The sequence below is a fragment of the Ascaphus truei genome, chromosome 4 (genome assembly GCF_040206685.1).
Source record: "Ascaphus truei isolate aAscTru1 chromosome 4, aAscTru1.hap1, whole genome shotgun sequence".
In the NCBI taxonomy this organism is placed as follows: Eukaryota; Metazoa; Chordata; class Amphibia; order Anura; family Ascaphidae; genus Ascaphus; species Ascaphus truei.
Genome location: NC_134486.1, coordinates 242,331,189 through 242,350,949, shown reverse-complemented (window position 1 = coordinate 242,350,949; position 19,761 = coordinate 242,331,189). Strand labels below are relative to the sequence as shown.

General features: G+C 42.0%; 1 protein-coding gene across 1 annotated transcript in view; it reads right to left on the bottom strand.

The window, feature by feature from the left end:
* Positions 1–19,761, bottom strand: part of IGF2R (insulin like growth factor 2 receptor) — a 126,999-nt gene that overhangs the window by 55,977 nt on the left and 51,261 nt on the right. The window contains exons 5-15 of the mRNA XM_075597099.1: positions 19,570–19,702; positions 18,593–18,713; positions 17,548–17,659; positions 17,132–17,294; positions 15,622–15,796; positions 11,271–11,374; positions 7,875–8,039; positions 7,483–7,635; positions 6,365–6,508; positions 4,962–5,099; positions 3,220–3,367 (exon numbers count right to left, since the gene is read on the bottom strand). Coding sequence (XP_075453214.1) covers positions 3,220–3,367; positions 4,962–5,099; positions 6,365–6,508; positions 7,483–7,635; positions 7,875–8,039; positions 11,271–11,374; positions 15,622–15,796; positions 17,132–17,294; positions 17,548–17,659; positions 18,593–18,713; positions 19,570–19,702 — 1,556 coding nt within the window. The remainder of the gene's footprint in view (positions 1–3,219; positions 3,368–4,961; positions 5,100–6,364; positions 6,509–7,482; positions 7,636–7,874; positions 8,040–11,270; positions 11,375–15,621; positions 15,797–17,131; positions 17,295–17,547; positions 17,660–18,592; positions 18,714–19,569; positions 19,703–19,761) is intronic.

Below are 19,761 nucleotides of genomic sequence, written 5' to 3'. Positions count from 1 at the left end.
AATTCTTCCACAACACTGAAGATATCTTCTCCCGTAGTGTGTCCTTCAAGTGATTTGCAGAACAACATTTCTTCTAGGATTTCACCTTCATAACAATATCGCACAAATACGAGTAGCTGTACCATGTTAACAATATCAGTGCTTTCATCCAGTTGGATTGCAAATTTAACACTTTGCTGAATTTGCATTAATAGTTGTATTTCAATGTCCTTAGATAAATCTATAATGCGCCTCTTTACTGTTTCACGAGATAACGGTATGGATTTTAAGGCTTCAGCATATTTGCTACCATGCATAATTTCACACATCTTTATTGCAGCCGGAAGCACTAATGTTTCACCAATATTATATGGCTTCATTGTCCGTGCAATGAGTTCAGACACTTCGTACGATGCCCTCTGAGCCTTTGATGATACTGTCACATATTTATTCATGACACTTGCACTTGCCTTCTGCGATTCTTCATGCCGCTTAAAAAAGGCAATATCTTTATCTTTGTATTCTGGATGCTTGGTAACCAAGTGGCGTGTGAGTTTATTTGGTTTCATACTGTCGTTGGCCAAGATCTCAGAACATAATACACACTGTGGTCGTTGCTCATGATTAACCATTGTCCAAGAAAATCCAAGTTTAAGATATTCATCTTTATATTTTCTTCTTTTGCTACTTAAAGATTCCATTTGCACATTTGGACTTTCTGTTGTTTTAGTATTTTCAGCAATGTTGTGCAACTTTTGTACTTTTTTGGATGGACCATCATCTGATGAGGTAGCAGTTGTAGCATTTACAGCAGCCTTTAAAAGCCACTTATCCATGTTCAGGGAGAAAATATATTTAACTAACTGTACCAAAAGTTTTACTCATCCGGAGCCGCAGATGATGCTTCAATTAGATCAGGTGATTAAGGCCGTGGCTATATAAAGAGAAAAAACTGATATAGCCCAACACTGTATGATATCATATGTGACAATCACACGCAGATTCTCCTCATCCCCTTCTCATCTCTCACCCCTTTTTTATTTACGTCAATAGACATGCTGCAAATGGATTCTTTAATATTGTTTAAATTCTTAATGCTTACTTATAATAATAGTTTGTTCCTGTATAGTGCTACTAATTTTACATAGCGCTTTACAGAGACATTTTGCAGATACAGTCCCTGCCCCAGAGTTTACAATCTATATTTTTGTGCCTGAGACACAGGGAAATAAAGTGACTTGCCCAAGGTCAAAAGGAGCCAACACCGGGAATTGAACCAGGTTCCCCTGTTCCAAACTCAGTGCCAGAGTCAGTGTCTCACTAAGCCGCTCCTTGTCCCAGAGTTAAGGCCATTAATTATTATCCCCCATTGACTGTAAAGTTCCTGTAGAACTGCAAGGTTATAGCAACCAGAAGACAGTAGGACAGGGATGGGAGAACCATGAATGCACTAAAATCTCCAAGGGACACCGAGTAATGTTTTATTAACTCATTAAATGTAACAGCTGAACTTTGGACCTGTCAGACTACAGATAATGAAATCAGGTGACCTCCTGTGTATAAAGGCTCTGGATGAAGACTGAACACTTCCCCTGAACCCTGCACCATGCTCCTCAGGAACTGACACTCAGGATTATTAATGCATCAGGTGACCCTAGAAAGCAGTAACATGGCTTGGGTCGGCTCATTTTATCTAAGGCTGGGATTATGGTGCCAGCGTCGCTGCATGAACGTGCTTGTGTGCGTGCGCCCGGAAACCACTCTGCTGTATTTTCATATGGGAGCTACCCCCGTGCCTGCGCGCCTACAAGTGGAGAGGCGCGTTGGCGCAGTAGCGTTTTGAAAAGATAAATTGTGTATTTTCAGGCATCTGCCGTGTGACGCGACGCACAAGCTGGTTCAGCCAATGAGGGTGAACCAGCTTCGTGACACTTCCGCCATGCGTCTACAATCTCCTGAATCAAAGTTTACAAATCACTTGGGCTGCAGGAGTGCACACGGCGGCGTGCACGTTTGCACGTGGCCGCGCAAGGACCATATTTGGGGGGTGAAGGGGCATTTATCACTCCTTTGCTACCTCCCTTCCCTCTCCCCTCTTTTATTCCTTCCCCTCCCTTTTTTCCTTCACACATTTGCTTTCCCTGGTGTCATCCACTACTACCTATCTTTATTAGGCCTCGGCCAGGGTGGCGCTGAGCGGGCGGGTATGCTCACGCTCGGCGCTTAGCTGCTTGAAGAGCAAGCAAATTTCATTTTGCTGCTCGCAAGCGTGCCTGGCCGATTCGTGTCCGGCTAGGTGCGCGCTCATCTGGGGGCACAGCAACGATGTCACGGAGCTGGTTCGCATTCATTGGGCGAACCGCTCACGTGACGCGCTTGCGAGCAGCAAAATCAAGTTTGCTCTGCAAGCTGTTAAGCGCCGAGCAGGCGCAGGAGCTCGCTCGCGCTGGCCACCGCGGCCAGCGTAAGTACGCCCACCCGCTCAGCGCCACCCTGGTCGAGGACTAATGTATTATTTATTTATTTTTGTTTTTAATGTTGTGATTTTACTTTCTGTTAATTATTTTATTACATTTATAGTTTCACTGACAGTGCAGCCTACCTGTCAGCTGTGCCAGGAATCAGATAGCAGCCAGCAGAGGAGTCTGACAATGCAGCCAACTGTGTCAGTAATCGGGTCACAGCCAGCAGAGGAGAGCAGGTCCAGAGCGCTTAGCAGACACCAGGAGGTGATGTCAGAGCGCTGGGGCGTGCTCCTCCTCCTGGCCTCTTAGGAACCACTGGCAGCCGCCGTACCTCCGCAGACCTTGTTGTCCGCGAACTCGTGCGCGCGCGCTATCATGTGTGCCTGCCCGGACACCGGCACTGGTGCACTCGCCCGCACACAGGCACGGCTACCCCCGCCTGCCTACACACCGGCACGGCGCCCCCCACCCGCCCGCACACAGGCACGGTCACCTCCGCCAGCCTGCAAACCTACACGGCCGCCTGCACACACACACAACGTTGCCCGGCGCCTGCGCCCCCCCTCAATAATCTTGCGCCCCCCCGGGGGGGCGCGCCCCATAGTTTGCGCACCGCTGCTCTAGACCCATTGCGTACGTTAATGCGGGGTATGCCTGTATAACCACCACAAACTATAATATAGCAGCCTCTGAAGTCTCTCTCTCAATCATATATTAGGCTACATGTTAAAAAAATAAATATATATAATAAACTAATAATGCAGGTTTTATTTACGTTTTTGACATCTGGCATGCTCCCGAGTTCTCTCCGCATTGAGGTTCTGTAACATTGCCACACACATTTATGTAAAAGTCATATCCGTCAGTGACTGCACTGTAGCTCCCATTTTTCTTGGTCAAGGGTGACAAATCAAAGGAAATCCCTGAAACCAAGGAAATTATTAAAAATCAAGTTTATGCAAGTCGGCTATTTTGCAGATACACAAGTTGGACCAGACTTAATATTAGTCACATCAATTATTTGAATGCTCCAACATGGCAAAATACAAATTGGGGGATAAAAGGCAAAGGGACACATTTACTAAGAATCCGACACTGGAAAACACCTTAAAGTTCATTCAAGTCAATAGGCTGTATTGGGTCTTCCAGCGCCAGAAGAGACCTGTGGCAGATCACTGCTTAATAAAAACAGCTAGTGTCATCCATAATGACACACCAATTATTAGACAGAAAAAAACAGATTACATAATAGGTATTGAGATGAATTTACAATCAAAGAAATTCCTCCAAACCAGGCCCCAATTCTCACTTGTACAGAATTTCTCTCCCCACGTCAAAATGACATTATGGGGGTTAGGGTTGAACGATATAGCGTTATATCTCGATAACAGAATCTCTCAGTCTGCCGATATGGGAGATTACCGGTTATCACGATATTTCGGGATGCCAGTGCAGCAGTTTTAAAGATGCCGCTGGGCAGTCTCTCTGCCCGAGCCGACCTCCCTCCCTGCTTCTGAATGCTGACTCGAAGGGACCCTAACCTAAACCTCTTCCTCTCTTCCCCCTTGGAGCACAACCTCTTCCCCACCCTACCCCTTGGGTCCCTTAACCCCTTCCTCCATCTCCACTGGGACCCTTAACTCGCTCCCCCTTTCCATACCTGCAATTCACCCTCAGACCTACACTACTTCCATCACTCTCACCCTTCATGCAAATTTTCAAAATGCATTAAAAACAGATTTTACAACAAATCTCGATTGCTGAAAAATGTTCAATATATTTTTTACATTTTAGAAGTGAAAAGTGGTCTTAAATGGAGGGAGTATCTCGGGGTGAGTGATGGGATGAGGGTGATTGGAGCAGTGTAGGTGGGGAAAGGTGAAGTGCAGACATGGAAAGGGTTTGGGAATGAAGGGCCCTTTGTTCTAGTAAATCTAAAAATATATATATTTTGAGAACACATTGTATTTAGATTTACTAGAACATTAGACATTTATTTGAATAAATGTATCGCGATATATATATCATAATACATTTCTTAATATTGTTATCGCCCCAACCCTATATGGGGTACAATTAAATAAGGAAGTTTAAGCACGATGTCTATGCTGACTTGTTGAATATAATGGAACACTACATCTTCCCAGTAGATTGTGTAAAAGTAACAACTGCGTGACTTTCTTTCCATTTTATCAATATGTTGCTATTTGGCATTGAGTCCATAAATCTGCAAAATACAATGGTGTATGATAGATTCTGAGTTTGTATAGATGTATATGTTTATTTATATACAGTGTACTCAGCGCTTTACAAAAGAGACAATAAAATGTGATGACGTTTTTTTTTCTATTTGTGAGGCCCCTCATATTGTGAGTCCATAATCTGTATCTTAGTTGTTTTATGCATAAATCAGGCACTTAATGGTGGTACATGCAAGCCTAGTACCATTCTGCCAGACAAGAGAAGCACGATTTCAGATGCAGCAAACGGTATGCTAACAACACCTTGCGTACTCACCAGCCTGAGAGTCTGAAACTCTGCAATCGTCTCCTTCTGCCTTGGAGAGGACACAGGCAGCAGCGGTATGCCACTCAAACTCATATAAGCAGCCATCACTATCAGAGTTCTTCAACACAGGAGGGCTTTCTAGATCACCTGCAAACACGAACCAGAAATGCTTCAACTTGCCGAATACTGATTTTAAAAGGAAATGTGTGGTTTCCTATGCGTAATAGGTTAAAATAGAAAAATAACGAGTCAAATTAACGTAATCTTCAGAAATAGACATGGGGATTTTTGTAGATCACAAACAGTCTGTACCATCCAATAAATTTTACTATTAGTTGAAACATGCTTAGTTCGGAAACCAATAGAAAATCCATGTGACAAAATATTGAGGGCAGGATTGATAACCAACCCCACTCCATAACAGAGGCTGATGACATAGGGCACGTAATGACGTCATCAGCCTCTGTTATGGAGCAGGGCTGGTTATCAGTGTTGCAATTGTTCAGGCTTATCAGAGCAAATTACTTATATTTTATTACACTGTCTACATCATTTAGATATTAACTACAGTAACATCCTGGAGCTTTATTCAGTGCTTCCTCGTGATGGGCTTATACTGTCTATCCCTGGTGTAGCCAATGCTCGAGTGTAGCCAGATGGTTTAGGCAGGCTTATTTCAGCTTGTCAGCTGTGTCTGTATACATCATATTAACCAACTACCTTTTGGCTTCAATCATATTTTTGCCCGATATATTTACACACTTGAGGGTATTTGTTGTTTGGTATTTGATGTTATTAGTACATCCTTGTATACCTCATATATACCTTTTATATATTTAGGCAACACACAGCTCCTGTTATACCTCTCCCTTATGGGGGAAGAGGGGTGGTATGGTGTAATATCTTTATCACCCATACCTCACTATAACTAAAGTTTGCATCATCTATCTGCTCTTTAGTCAGTTTTTAAATCAACATAATTAGCAATGTGCGGTACTGTGTTCTGCTTCCGGTACTGATGGCTATTAACCATCATTGCTGAATGAAGCCATACATTTCTCACATCTGACAAGCATTTGACTATGTCAGAGTGTTTATAAATAGGGATTTTTGGCTTATCGCTTAACAGTTTGAATGATTTTTTAATTACTGTTATACTCCATTAGGTAATATATGTTTTATGTAAAAACGAATTTTGAAGTTATGTTTTACACTCCATGTGGTGTGCATTTAAGTGACTTTTAATTCGAGCACACTGCCCAGTGTTCTCATCACTTTACTGATATGGCTAGCAAAGAAGAGTGGGTAGCTTTTATTTTAAAAGGTTTCAAGAAAAAGATACTCCACTGAAAAAAAAAAAGTAGTTACGGGTCATTCACTATGTGACAAGATCGCACAATGCTGATGGTTACCTGGCTTGCACACAAGTGTCATCAAGGTTTGAATCTTCTTGTTCTCGGCACAGGGGGATCCTTCGGAGTATACAAGCTGGATATTATCTCCAAATTTTCTAGGAGGAGACACAAACTTTCCCAAGTTTTTCTTTTGTTTGGCAACTGAAAGGAAAAAGAAACGCAAGAGACAATTAACGACTGAAGTTGTACACAGACCATACATCAGGGAGGTGATCAACATGCTGTAAAGTACGCCAAGAAGACACACATGAATGCTTCAGAACTAAAGGACTCCGTTTACTGGGACTTGGAAAAGACCACACTTGTTTGCTAGCTGTGATGGATTTTTTATGGATCCGAGACTTTTGTGAGAAAACCCTAAAAAGTCACGTTTTATTCAGATGTGGCAAAAAGAAATAAAAATGCATCAGTATACCACTTGTTATGTTGTATGTAACCATTTATTACATATGCTCTCTATTTACTTTAAACATTTAAAGAGCCATTCACTAAATCCAACAGGGATACCTGAAATCTGTTTCTTTATGATGCATTGCTATGGTATATTGTAAACTAAACAAAAAATAATCAACAGAATAAGAGACAGGAACTGGATGCTGGGATAACACCAGAGGAACCACATACATACCCATTTGGGGGACCATTGCCACAGTGCTCACGAAGGTCTCAGAAAACGCAATATAGTGGCCACTACATTTGCTTTATGCTATGTTTTAGGAAACTATACACATTCAGGATGAAACGATTAAGCATTTTGTAATAAATAAATAAAATAAAAACCCTATGCATATTTTGGACCTTGTAAGCACACCTATACAGCACAGGTGGCCAACTCCAGTCCTTGAGGGCCACCAACAGGTCAGGTTTTAAGCATATCCCTGCTTCAGCACAGGTGGCAAATCGGTGGCTCGGTCGTTAACAGCCACATGTGCTGAATCAGGGATATCTTTAAAGCCTGACCTGTTGGTGGCCCTTGAGGATGAGTTTGCCACCTCTGGTATAGAAAATACATGAAACAGCTAGCCTGTATATTTATATACACATACAATGTGCAACTCTTTTAAGTGCTTACAACACATTAGTCAAAGCCAGAATAGGCTGGAGTGCAACCTCACCCACTGCACATATGGCTGCATCTTCCTCACAGCCCTTGGCATCTCCCTGTTGTAGCACTTTATGGCAGACGTTAATGAAAAATTGACTCCTTTCTGGCTTCACGGAATTGCCATCCACAGCCTCCCAGTTTTGAGCAGTGTCAGCATCAGACTCTAAAGCAGATAAAAGACAAACACATCAGGATCACTTAGGAAGATTTACTAAATGAAATTAGGACTAGATGAACAGGATTCATAACAATACTTTTTTTTTAAGGCAATGTAGAACCCATGAAACAAGAGGTAATACAAGTTAAACTAAATGTTCCATGTATAACATTCCACTGCAAAAAGCTGCAATATCTCTTGTTACATATAAACGTAAAAATAATCAAACATTGTGTGTGAATTACCTGAACGGCGAGTTAGAGGCGACAGGTCATATCGTTTTCGGTTATCTGTGACTCGGCATAGAAGATCTTCCTTCTCTTTAACGCAGGCGTGCTTGGTCTCCCAAGTGAAAAAATAGGTACAGTCCAGCTCTCCATTGAACACCGGCACACCATTGCCATCATTAACTTAGACAGAAAAAAATAAATGTTAAACCTTTCCAGCTATCTTTTAGATGATTCACAACCCGCCTACTACACAGTCCACACGATAAAAATAATAATAATACAGTACATACATACATACTCATTCCCATGTTCATGTGTATATATGGGAACAAACTGCAGTCGAACATCAATACCTTGTGTTGCAGTTTTGTATACCAGTTTGGAAAGCTGCTGTAAGTAGAACGTTATAGCCCCTCCCTCTTAAGAGTGACCTTGGTGGATTAAGACCAAGGTTCCAGAACGCTAAGAGTCCAATAAAGGGAGTCTGGCCTGGACCCACTTAGCAAAGAACCTATGGCTGCCATTCAAATATTGGATGTTTAAGACCATCAATACACATAAAAAATCCAAGGATTATAAACAGCCCCCTATAATTGCACTCAAGGTAGGTGACAAAAAAATCTATTGTCTACTAATAACTGGCTAGATAGTAGCCAAATCCTAGCATAGGATTCACCGCCAAAAGGTCACACTCAAAAAATAAAAAAGACTTTAATAGTTATACTGTAAAAAACGACGAAACACTCTAAAAATGCACAACAGTGCATAGATAAAATCCCCAAATGTGTTTGGTCACGGTACTATATGAACAGATAAGTGTTCCAAACATATTGCTGGTATTGAGTCAAACGCTATACATAGAGCTGCACTATTGCATAGACAGTTATAGTGAATTATAAATGGATATTGAGGGAAGATAGCAGTGGGCTCAATGCAACCACTATGTGATAGAAGATCTAACCAACAAATCCACTGTGTGGGGTAATCGGTAAACTCAGGTATAATCAGTAAATGGGTTTGTATAGAGGCCCTAAAATAACTTGGTTAGGACCAATACACCCATGCACAGAATAAACATTCACATACAGTCGTTGACAGTTGTCAGTAATAGACTCTGAATAGTGACTCTGGGTAGCTCACACAGCAATGCACAGAATAAACACTCCAATGCACAGATTGAGCACTTGCATACAATCGTTTGGCTGTTGTCATTAATGGACTTTCAATAGTCACTCTGGGTAGCGCATACTGCAAAGTGCGGAAGTACAAGCCCCCAAAGAGTGTGAGTAACGCCAGACCCAAATAGGATAGTATACAACCTGATTCGTGATAGCAATAAGCAGCCTATTAGCTCCGTAGGCTACCTACTCCTCCCCCTTGAGAAAGCGCGTGGTGACGCGTGAAACGTACGTCGGGTACGCCGTGATGTCATCACGTTGACGCATGCGCGGTTTGTGTTTGGAGGAACGGTCACACCAGTTTATACACAGAGCAAATAGGCTGCTTATTGCTATCACGAATCAGGTTGTATACTATCCTATTTGGGTCTGGCGTTACTCACACGCTTTGGGGGCTTGTACTTCCGCACTTTGCAGTATGCGCAACCCAGAGTGACTATTCAAAGTCCATTAATGACAACAGCCAAACGATTGTATGCAAGTGCTCAATCTGTGCATTGGAGTGTTTATTCTGTGCATTGCTGTGTGAGCTACCCAGAGTCACTATTCAGAGTCTATTACTGACAACTGTCAACGACTGTATGTGAATGTTTATTCTGTGCATGGGTGTATTGGTCCTAACCAAGTTATTTTAGGGCCTCTATACAAACCCATTTACTGATTATACCTGAGTTTACCGATTACCCCACACAGTGGATTTGTTGGTTAGATCTTCTATCACATAGTGGTTGCATTGAGCCCACTGCTATCTTCCTTCAATATCCATTTATCATTCACTATAACGATCTATGCAATAGTTCAGCTCTATGTATAGCGTTTGACTCAATACCAGCAATATGTTTGGAACACTATCTGTTCATATAGTACCGTGACCAAACACATTTGGGGATTTTATCTATGCACTGTTGTGCATTTTTAGAGTGTTTCGTCGTTTTTTACAGTATAACTATTAAAGTCTTTTTTATTTTTTCAGTGTGACCTTTTGGCGGTGAATCCTATGCTAGGATTTGGCTACTATCTAGCCAGTTATTAGTAGACAATAGATTTTTTGTCACCTACCTTGAGTGCAATTATAGGGGGCTGTTTATAATCCTTGGATTTTTTGTGTGTATTGATTTGTGCTTTCTCCCTTGCACCAGGTAGATTGTTTCTTGTTAAAGTGTATGTGTGTTTGGTGTAGCGACGTGCCCTCTGTGTATATTTTTTTATGTTTAAGACCATGAAATAATTTTGGAAAGTCCATTCTAAAAAGTCTTCTATTTTCACAAGAAGGCTCTTAAAACTCCAGTTTAATTGTGAATTACTGATGGAAATCATCATACAGCAGGCACTCCCATCAACGTAATATTTTTTTTTTTTTTTTAAAGTAAACAGCTTAGTACCGTTCAATAAATATCATCCTTAAAGCAGCATTTGACCCCCAAACTGATTTTTCTTTTCTTTTTTATTAATCGTTCCGGAACTGGGGGGTTCTCCAGAGCTCATCCCTGGTCACCCGACGTGCGGGGAACCCCTGGTTCAGGATCAGAAAGACCGTTTTCTATTTAAAAAATAAAAACCCTACAAACCATGGCTGCCAGGGTCACCAATAGAATGCCACGACATCACTGGTCAATGGCCCATTTTTTTATGGGTACCGGACAGCAGAAATCAAGTGAGCGAACCTTTTCCTTTAATGATATTTTTGTGATAAACATCATAAAAATTACCAATGAGATAATAATTTCTCCATTATTTGTAACTAGGACTTCAAGAAAATCTGGGTGTTTCATTTTTATAAGATTTTGGCAACATTAAAAGAAAAAATGAGAATTCATGCTTACCGTCATAACAATAAACGTAACAATTCAGTATTAATATGATATCCAAGTTTCAAATCAGAACAACCAATTAACTGAATTTGGAACCTTAGCATTAGAACCATATAAATTAAAATTTCTTGGTGGGGGAGGGAGTGAGGGGGGGGGGTGTTAGAAAGGTTTGCTAGAGGGTTACCTTAAAACTATAACCTAGCAAATTTGGTGACCCAGAGCTAGACGCAGAATTGTAAACTGTGCATTATGTAATGCCTCCTGTTGACATTGCATACAAATAGAAGGCAAATATGAGAGAGTTTAAAAAGGCACGCAGTGCCATGAGACCCTAATTCTAAGTAACGCACAATTAAAAGGCCCCTTTGTTATAATTAAATGGTTTGATACAGTCCTCACGTATCGGAAGAGAAACCTCTCACCTTCAGTTTCATTGCATTCAAAGTTAATGACTGTCATTCTCTGGAAACCAGAGCTGCAGGTTTCTCCTCCGGGATATGTCAACGTAAGGTCTCCATCTGAGTACCTGCAGATAGAACACATGTAAGAGATTTTGTGACACGGAAGCTCACCCTTTAAAATAGGCTAGCATGTCCATTCTTCAGGACGAGGTCTCCCTCTGCATTATGTTGACCATTTATTTTTTGCAATTATCCCTGTGATTTGTGTAACCGCGTATAATGAGCCACACATTCACAATGCCCCCTGGCCGGTTCCTCTCCACTACGCTCTGGACATGTGACTGCGATGGACATGAGAGCAGCCAATAATAACAGCTCTGAAGAGGAGGGACTATGAGGGAGAGGAGCATTTAAAGGGGGGGGCAGTCATGTTAAGTCAGATCTGCGAAGACCCAGTGCTATCAGGTCCCGTCGAGGTTAGCAGAGTGCACACGGCAACGGAGAAGAGAGCTACAGGGACAGACATGGAGGAGAGTTCAAGCACCGTCAGAGGGGATCCTCAACGCTATAAAGCACAGTGCTACAGAAGCACAGGCCTGCAGCAGTTAGTACACAACGAGCTCCCATGGTATGTGCTGACACCATCACAAACCAACATACCCAGGATTGGGTGGCAAATACAACCCCGACACCGATTCACACTCGCGCAACTTTTTGGGGGATTTTGTTGTATTTTTGTATCTAGTGATCCTCAGCAAAGGATTACAACGTACCAGAGTTAGAAAGTAATCTAGTATCACCCATACTGTATCTGTGCTCTTTCCCGCCGTCTGACTGTAGGTCACATGTAAGTTAGTAATAGGGACCTGCCTCATCAATAGTCATAAGTCTGAGAGCTAAAAGTAGGTGTGTTACATTTGTGATTTATTTTCCCTGTAATGTAAAGCGCTGCGTACACATTTGGCACTTTACAAATTGTACAAACATACATCGGAACCAGTGAAAAAATTTGAATGCTTCACAATGGTCTCTTTAAGAAGTAATGAAGCATGTTTGCCTTGCTTTAGCAATCTTACAACAGCACAGTTACGCTCGATCGCAATGCCAGCAACAGCACAAAAATAGTCCTGTAAACTTGATCAAGATGGCCGCATAGTAGCAATGCTAAGCAGCTACCAGCAACAAAATGGGGTAAAAGGGCACTCCTATAAACAGACTATTTGAAAATGACTGGGTAATTAAGGTTCTGCTCCACTCAAGTAGTAAAAAAAAACAGTTATTAGCCTTCCAGTAATATACATAGGGCCATATTTAACAACTGTGCTATTTCACAAGACAAGTTGCAGTGCCAGAAGACTGCCCCATTCACTTGAATGGATTGTAAGGTGCGTCTTCTGGACTAGCTCTGCTTATTAAATATGGGCCATAATTCAGTAAGCAGGTGTCTACAGAACCATGCATTAAAAATTGGCAGTGACTAGGAATAGATCATCATTGGAAAATAAGTGTGCACAATTAAGACAGTGTATTTAATCTAATTTCCACTTAAACCTTTCTAAATGTAGGATGCCTTCATTACACCCGATCTTATTGGTTTCACCTAATACTGTAAATCAGCATACATAGGAATAAAAAAAACTTAATCCCTAATGAGATTTCAGAAACATCAACGTAACTATATAGGATTTAGATGTACAGAAATGGGTTTTACTATATAGAAAACTGGAGAAAAGTGCAAGATTTCACAAGCTTCCAAAAAAGCCTTAAAGGAAGAGATCATTTGAGCTGCTGCCTATCCCCTCTTTCTTCTGCAACATTATGCCTAGATTCATTGCGGGTTAGGGGGACCAACAAGAGCATTTTTTTCATAGGCGCAATTATTCCTCAGAGGGAGGACATCAGTGATATCCCGATACACATGCAGGGATCCCAGATTCAGGAGATTTTCTTTTTTTTATGGCAGTTTTGACACAGAAAAAAAAAAACTACAAATATGTCCACAGGGTCACAAATAGAATGTCACGGCCTGATGATGTCGCAACTTTCTATTGGCTGCAGGTGCGAGCCCTAACCCAGCAGCCACTTTGTCGCCAACAGGCAAGTATTTTTGCTCAGTGGAATAGGAACGCATTCAGCTATGTGGAACTGGAGATCAGGGGAGCATCAATTTGGGTTTAGGCAAGATTTAAAAAAATTTTTTTAAGAATTGTGAGTAGACTGGAATGCTGCTTTAAAAAGCGTACAGGTCTCATCTCAAATATGTAGATATTTTGAAGAATGTGGATCCAGGGAGTAATCTGATTGCCAATATTTGGAGTAAGGAATTGGGGGTTAGGGGGAATTAGTTTTTTTTTTCTGGAGCAATATACTGTAAATACAAACATAGGATAAGTATCTGTCGACTAAGCATAGCATAGGTTGAACTTGATGGACGTGTGTGTGTGTGTGTGTGTGTGTGCGTATATATATATCCCCCCCATGCTCATTTGCATGTCATTTCCCAGAATCCCTTGCTGCAGTGGAAGTGCTGTGTGCTGGGTGATAATGGTGAAAGGCGGGGTTGCAGACCTGCCTAAGACATGCAAATGAGCATACAGTAATATTTCCATTTGCTATATATATATTTAAATTCTTGTTTCAACCTCATCGCCAATGTTACTGTGTATAGAGATATAATTTAATCTATAAAGAATTCTACTGTTGGTCCTAAAAAAGATACAACAACCTACAATGGAACTATACTTTTCCAGTATCAATACAGTCACTAGAACTTTTAACAGAAAGAACTAAGGAGGCATCTGCACGGTTACCTCTGATGCAATCTTAACATCCATACATATTGATTCGAAAATATATAAAGCACCTAAAAACTACAATAAAAGTAAGCCCCGTGGACTATTTCCATTGACCAGTTTGAATTTCCCACTCTCCCTAAGCCCAACCTGGTGGGCTGTCCTAAAACACAGTCACTGCCGACGGCCCTGACTGGTCCATCTCAGACAAGCCCTCAGCGAAGATAATCTCCTCGCTGATTTAATCGACAACCAGTTTCCATGTTTTCATGGCTTTAATCATGTTTTGATCAAAAGATGCAACCAAATGACATCTTTGTCACACAGACATAGGTTCAAAATGTTATGTAAACAGGTCACTAGAATATTTTAGCCCAATTGGTAGGAGCACAGGATCTGTTCTTTGTTTTTCATGTATTCACAAAGAGACCGGGAAACTTTGCAAGCCTGAAGTCGATCACAGCTCAAAGTTTTTCGTGGTTAGCCTCAGTATCAGGGGGAGAGCTGTGACAACTCTCCCAGCAGCACCCCACATAGCAGTGACCTGGCAGCTCCCAAGCTCAGCAGCAGAGAGAGGGGGTAGAGAGAGAGAGGGGGTAGAGAGAGAGAGAGGGGGTAGAGAGAGAGAGAGGGGGTAGAGAGAGAGAGAGGGGGTAGAGAGAGAGAGAGAGAGAGAGAGAGAGGGGGGGGTAGAGAGAGAGGGGGGGGAGAGAGAGAGAGGGCGGGGGGAGAGAGAGAGGGGGGAGGAGAGAGAGGGGGGGGGAGAGAGAGAGAGAGAGAGAGGGGGGAGGACAGAGAGAGGGGGGGAGAGAGAGAGAGAAAGAGGGGGGAGAGAGAAAGAGGGGGGAGAGAGAAAGAGGGGGGAGAGAGAAAGAGGGGGGAGAGAGAAAGAGGGGGGAGAGAGAGAGAGAGAGAGAGAGAGAGGGGGACAGAAGAGAGAGAGGGGGGAGAGAGAGGGGGAGAGAGAGGGGGAGAGAGAGGGGGAGAGAGAGGGGGAGAGAGAGGGGGAGAGAGAGGGGGAGAGAGAGAGTGACGTCACAAAGGGGGCAGAGTGCAGTAGGCGCTCTGTGATTGGTGTAGAGACAGTCACATGTGGCGACTGTCTCTCCCAAAATCAAACTGTACTGGACTTCAACTTTTTTTTGTAGCTCCATCGCGCTTACTATATGCGCATGTGACGGATCCAATGTATTTGTTATGGCGCGGCGGCGCCGGGACTATAAGCACAGCCTAAGGACGCGCTTATAGTGGTGGCGACACGACCGATGACGTCACCTGCGAAAGTTGTAATTTCTTTTTTAGCGACGGTCGCCAGTGACATCACTAAAGGGGGCGGGGCGGGCCGCGCAATATGATTGGTTTAGAGACAGTCCTGTTGCGACTGTCTCTAAAAAAAATCAAATAGACCCGGCTACCAATTTTCCAGATGCGACGTCGCTCCGTCACTGTCGCGCTTACTATAAGCGCTGGCGACGGAGTAAATTGTTTTTTTTTTTTTTTTCAAGCGACGTTGCGTCGCCGTCACTATAAGCGCAGCCTTAGACTTGTACAGGGAGCTATGATGTGGATTTGCAACATACCTGAGGACTTGATTCTTGTATGAACCTGCTGCCTTTTGTTGCTGGCCTGCTGTTTTCACCTGGCAGGAAGAGACCTTTTCGCCTTGGCATTGCCCCGCATTGGTTTCCTCACAAACGTTCAGGTAATACATGTAGTCACCACTTGCATCTTGTGCATGGTAAGGAGAGACACTTCCTAATTGTTGCATTAAAATGAAAACAACATTGTAGGTGATTGTTGATGAACCATTTCTATCCCCCAAAACAGTTTTCCACATTTGGTCCAAATCATTAATGACATGCAATTCTCATATTGAGCCGACAGTATGAATTGTGTGGGAAAAGGTAGAATACACACACACACACACGTACGTATGTTCCCGTGCAGTGGAACCTAAAACATAAATTGTGGTGCTTGGGATACAGGTAAGCAAACAGACTAACCCAAAAACCCAGAATCTGTACACTTTAACTACAGCTGGGTTTCTCACAGCAACAACTAGTTCCTTACAACTAACTCACTCTGTGAGAGGCAGAACAAACATGCATACCAAAACAAATGTACTGTATGAAGGCTCTCTGACTAAAGCTGTAGTCAACAGATACAAACTATGCCACATGCGAATAAATGAACGTGTTCGTGTTACACTCAAGTATTGACTTTAAACTTCTTCCCACTGTTGTCACTTCATGCAATATGCTGTATGCAGATTTAAATATATATTATAGGTCAAATCATAGATTCATTTACAATGCAAATAAAGACCCCACAAACATTATTGGAGCTTTTGCTGAACTCAAAACCAAATGTCTCTAACCCATCTAACTCCAAGACCTTCTGAAGGTTAAAATCAAAGTTAATGCGCTTGGCAGACCAGTTAAGGCTACTTCATGTATCATTTTCGCCAAGACGGAGAGGCATTAGAATGATGCTCCACCGCCCAAAATGCCACCTCATGTCATTCTCAAAGCAGGTCTGAGCCGATATGGGAGATAAGTTCTCATATCCCCAACAAATGGGAACCCCCCTTGTGGAAATCTCTGCACGCATTTTTAAGATGCAGCCCATCCCAGGACCAAGGTGAACTAATGGCAGTGACCTGTTTAGGAAGTTGAATGTATGTGGTGATTGGTGTCTTTAAAACAAATATAACTCAGACAAACCAAATGCTTTGGAGATTAAGTACAATCTTAACAAAAATAAACCTTGTGCTAATTAATAGTTTACTTACACAACCCAATTCCAATCACAAAAGTAATTACAGCCATTAGTCAGACAGTGCAACTCAATAAGTATCTAAGAATGACTGAATTTCATAATAGCTGAAGAAAATAAACACATTCAGTTTTCACTAAAATCTTTTGAGGAAAGCGAACTTTTGCAAATAATTTGTTTGCGTGCTAAATTATGGGGCTGCCCATTTAAGAGCATTTTCTATTTAGTTCTGCAGTAATAATTTTAGAGGCACTTTTAATAAAGGTCTCAAGAGATTAGGAGATAAAACCAAAATGATGAGAGATGTAGATTTACCTGGTTTCTGTTTGAGGGGAGATAAGTCGACAGATATATCATGCTGTTCACTCGTTAAAGTGCAGTTGCTGCTTTCCAAGTAATCTCTGTGGCAGGCGTATTCTGTAACCCATTCAATTTCATAGCGACAATTGGTGTTTGCAGTCAGTTTTGGGTTTGTCCCCTAAAGGCATGAAATATCCCAACAACATATTAAAACTGACCATAATAAAATAAATTTAAAAAAATAGAAGATTCAATGGGGAGACATTGGAATGAAAAAGAGTTTAGTTAAAAAGTAATATAAAAATATCAAGGACTTTACATAAGAAAAGAAGTATGAAACAATATGGCAAACAGTCCCAGCAATGAACCGCAGGGTCACTTTAGCCGTTGCTGGAAACATTAGTAGGTGAAAGTAATAAAGTTCCCCCTACCTCTATCCTCGCAGATGGACAGATAAAAGTTATGGTAACCGCAGGCTGGTGACCATTACAAAACTCTGGCTTCTTCCCACCGGTGTCTTCTGTCACGTAACTGAGAACAAGCCTGGAAAAAAAAAATCATATTTGTGGCCTTGAGTTCAACTTAACAGTCTACAGCACTAACTGCATAGAGGCATAAGGACTTGGGAATTGTGTCATGGACACTTCTAACATGTGTACTTATATTTGATGGTGTAACACCACTTACATGCCAGTTTTTAGGACAGATAAACACTCAAAAACTAAAATACATGGGCAACAGGGGTCTTGGGACAAAAATAACTGCTCAAGGAACAAGGCACAGATGTGTGTAACTTTTGGAAAAGAGCACCCTATGCACCTTTAACTGTATTTTGGAAAATTAGATGACTAACTCCCATGGTAGAGTAGTTTGGGTTATGGAAAATGAAGTAGACGGCAACCAGATAGAAGAACACAGACGTTTTCTACCTTATTTACTGCCTGAGGTGCATGCAACATGAAGGGGTTATAACCTGCAGTATGCACCCTCAATAGTTTAAAGGAGCAAAACAGGCTCCCCTTTATCCCACCTCAGTAGCAAGTAGGGGGTCTCTGGAGCTCAATCGCACAGTAGTTAAGCTCTGGGGACCCCCTGCTTGCCTAGATACTTACCTCCATAGGGGGTGCTGGTAGCAGCTTCAGAGGTTTAAAAGTTCCTGGTCATGCGAACCAATAGGAAGCCGCAAGGGATGAAATCCCAGCTTCCTATTGACCCGAGGAACATTTAAGACGCCCCTATGTTCCCCAAACACAGCCCAGTCAGAGCCGTTACAGGCACCGCCTACGGAGGTAAGAATCTCAGGAAGCAGGAGGGTCCCCTTGCTGAAATTAACACAGTTCAAGCTCCGGAGTCCCCCTGCTTCAAACCTATTTTGTGTTAAAAAGGAAAACAGGATTGCTGCTTTAATGGATTTTTATGAGCAAGGGATGAATTGATTTCAACAACAACACAAAAAAACCAAAACAATGTCTTTACCTGTCTTTATCAACCAGTTTGAGTCGATCTTTGGGTCGGCCGACATCATACGTCTGGCCTTGCTTCACGAGGCAGGCAGCACTTCCCGCAGGGCAAGAGGAGGTCTCTATGTCTGTGCCGCCTGTAAGGGAGAAGGTTGTAGGATGCCATTTAAGGTGTCATGTCAGCACAATGGCTTTTAAGCTAATATTTTCTTGTTACAGTTTGCAATACTTTCATAAGTTTGCTTCCCAAAGCATCATACTACGTTACTATTGCCTGAGCCTTGATATACAGCAGGCAACGTGATCATTTTAGAAGTGCAGCAAACGGCTATCGTCGGTTTGCTTGCCATAGATATCAGGCAAAGATGTAGCCCATCTAACTGTGACTGCGATCCAAGTGCCACAGATATGTTGTTAACATGTTTACATTTCCCTTCCGAGGCAGCAGGACTTATGTCTTAAGGTGGGTCTTAAAGGTGGATAGAGAGGGTGCTGGTCAGATACTGAGGGGAAGGGCATTCCAGAGGTGTGGGGCAGTCAGTGAGAAAGGTTTAAGGAGGGAGAGGGCTTTATATACAAAGGGGGTAGAGAGGACATCCTTGAGCAGAAGGCAAGAGTCAGGATGGGGCATAGCCAGAAACTAGGGATGAGATGTAAGGAGGAGCAGAAGAGTGTAAAGCTTCATTAGAAAACAAAAAGATAATGCAAGATTTAAAAAAAAAAAAAAAAATATGTAAATTTACTCAGCTGATTTTTTTATTATTGTTATTTTTTTTTTTTTTTTTTATTATTGTTATTTTTTTTTTTTTTAACAGTATCAAGCACCTAATATAACCTTTTTTTTATGACTGCCATTCGTTCAATCAGCCCCGACTGCACTTTAATGTAGAATATGCATTGTTGCCTCGACAGGGGTGGGCAGTTGGGGGACATCGCCGACGCCTACTTCCAATAAACTAAGGCGGGATGGCTAGGAAAGAGACAAGTACTTACCAATGTTTCGGCAAATATTGATAAATAAATCGGCATCATTGTCGGAGTCATCTACCAGGTACCCGCCCGAAGTCTTAATCAACGGATTTAAATCATGTTTCCTTTGATCCTGATCAAAAACGTAACAGGGCACCTAACAAAGATGCAGACGCCGAAAATTGTACAAATCAGTTTGAAGACATTTTCATATAA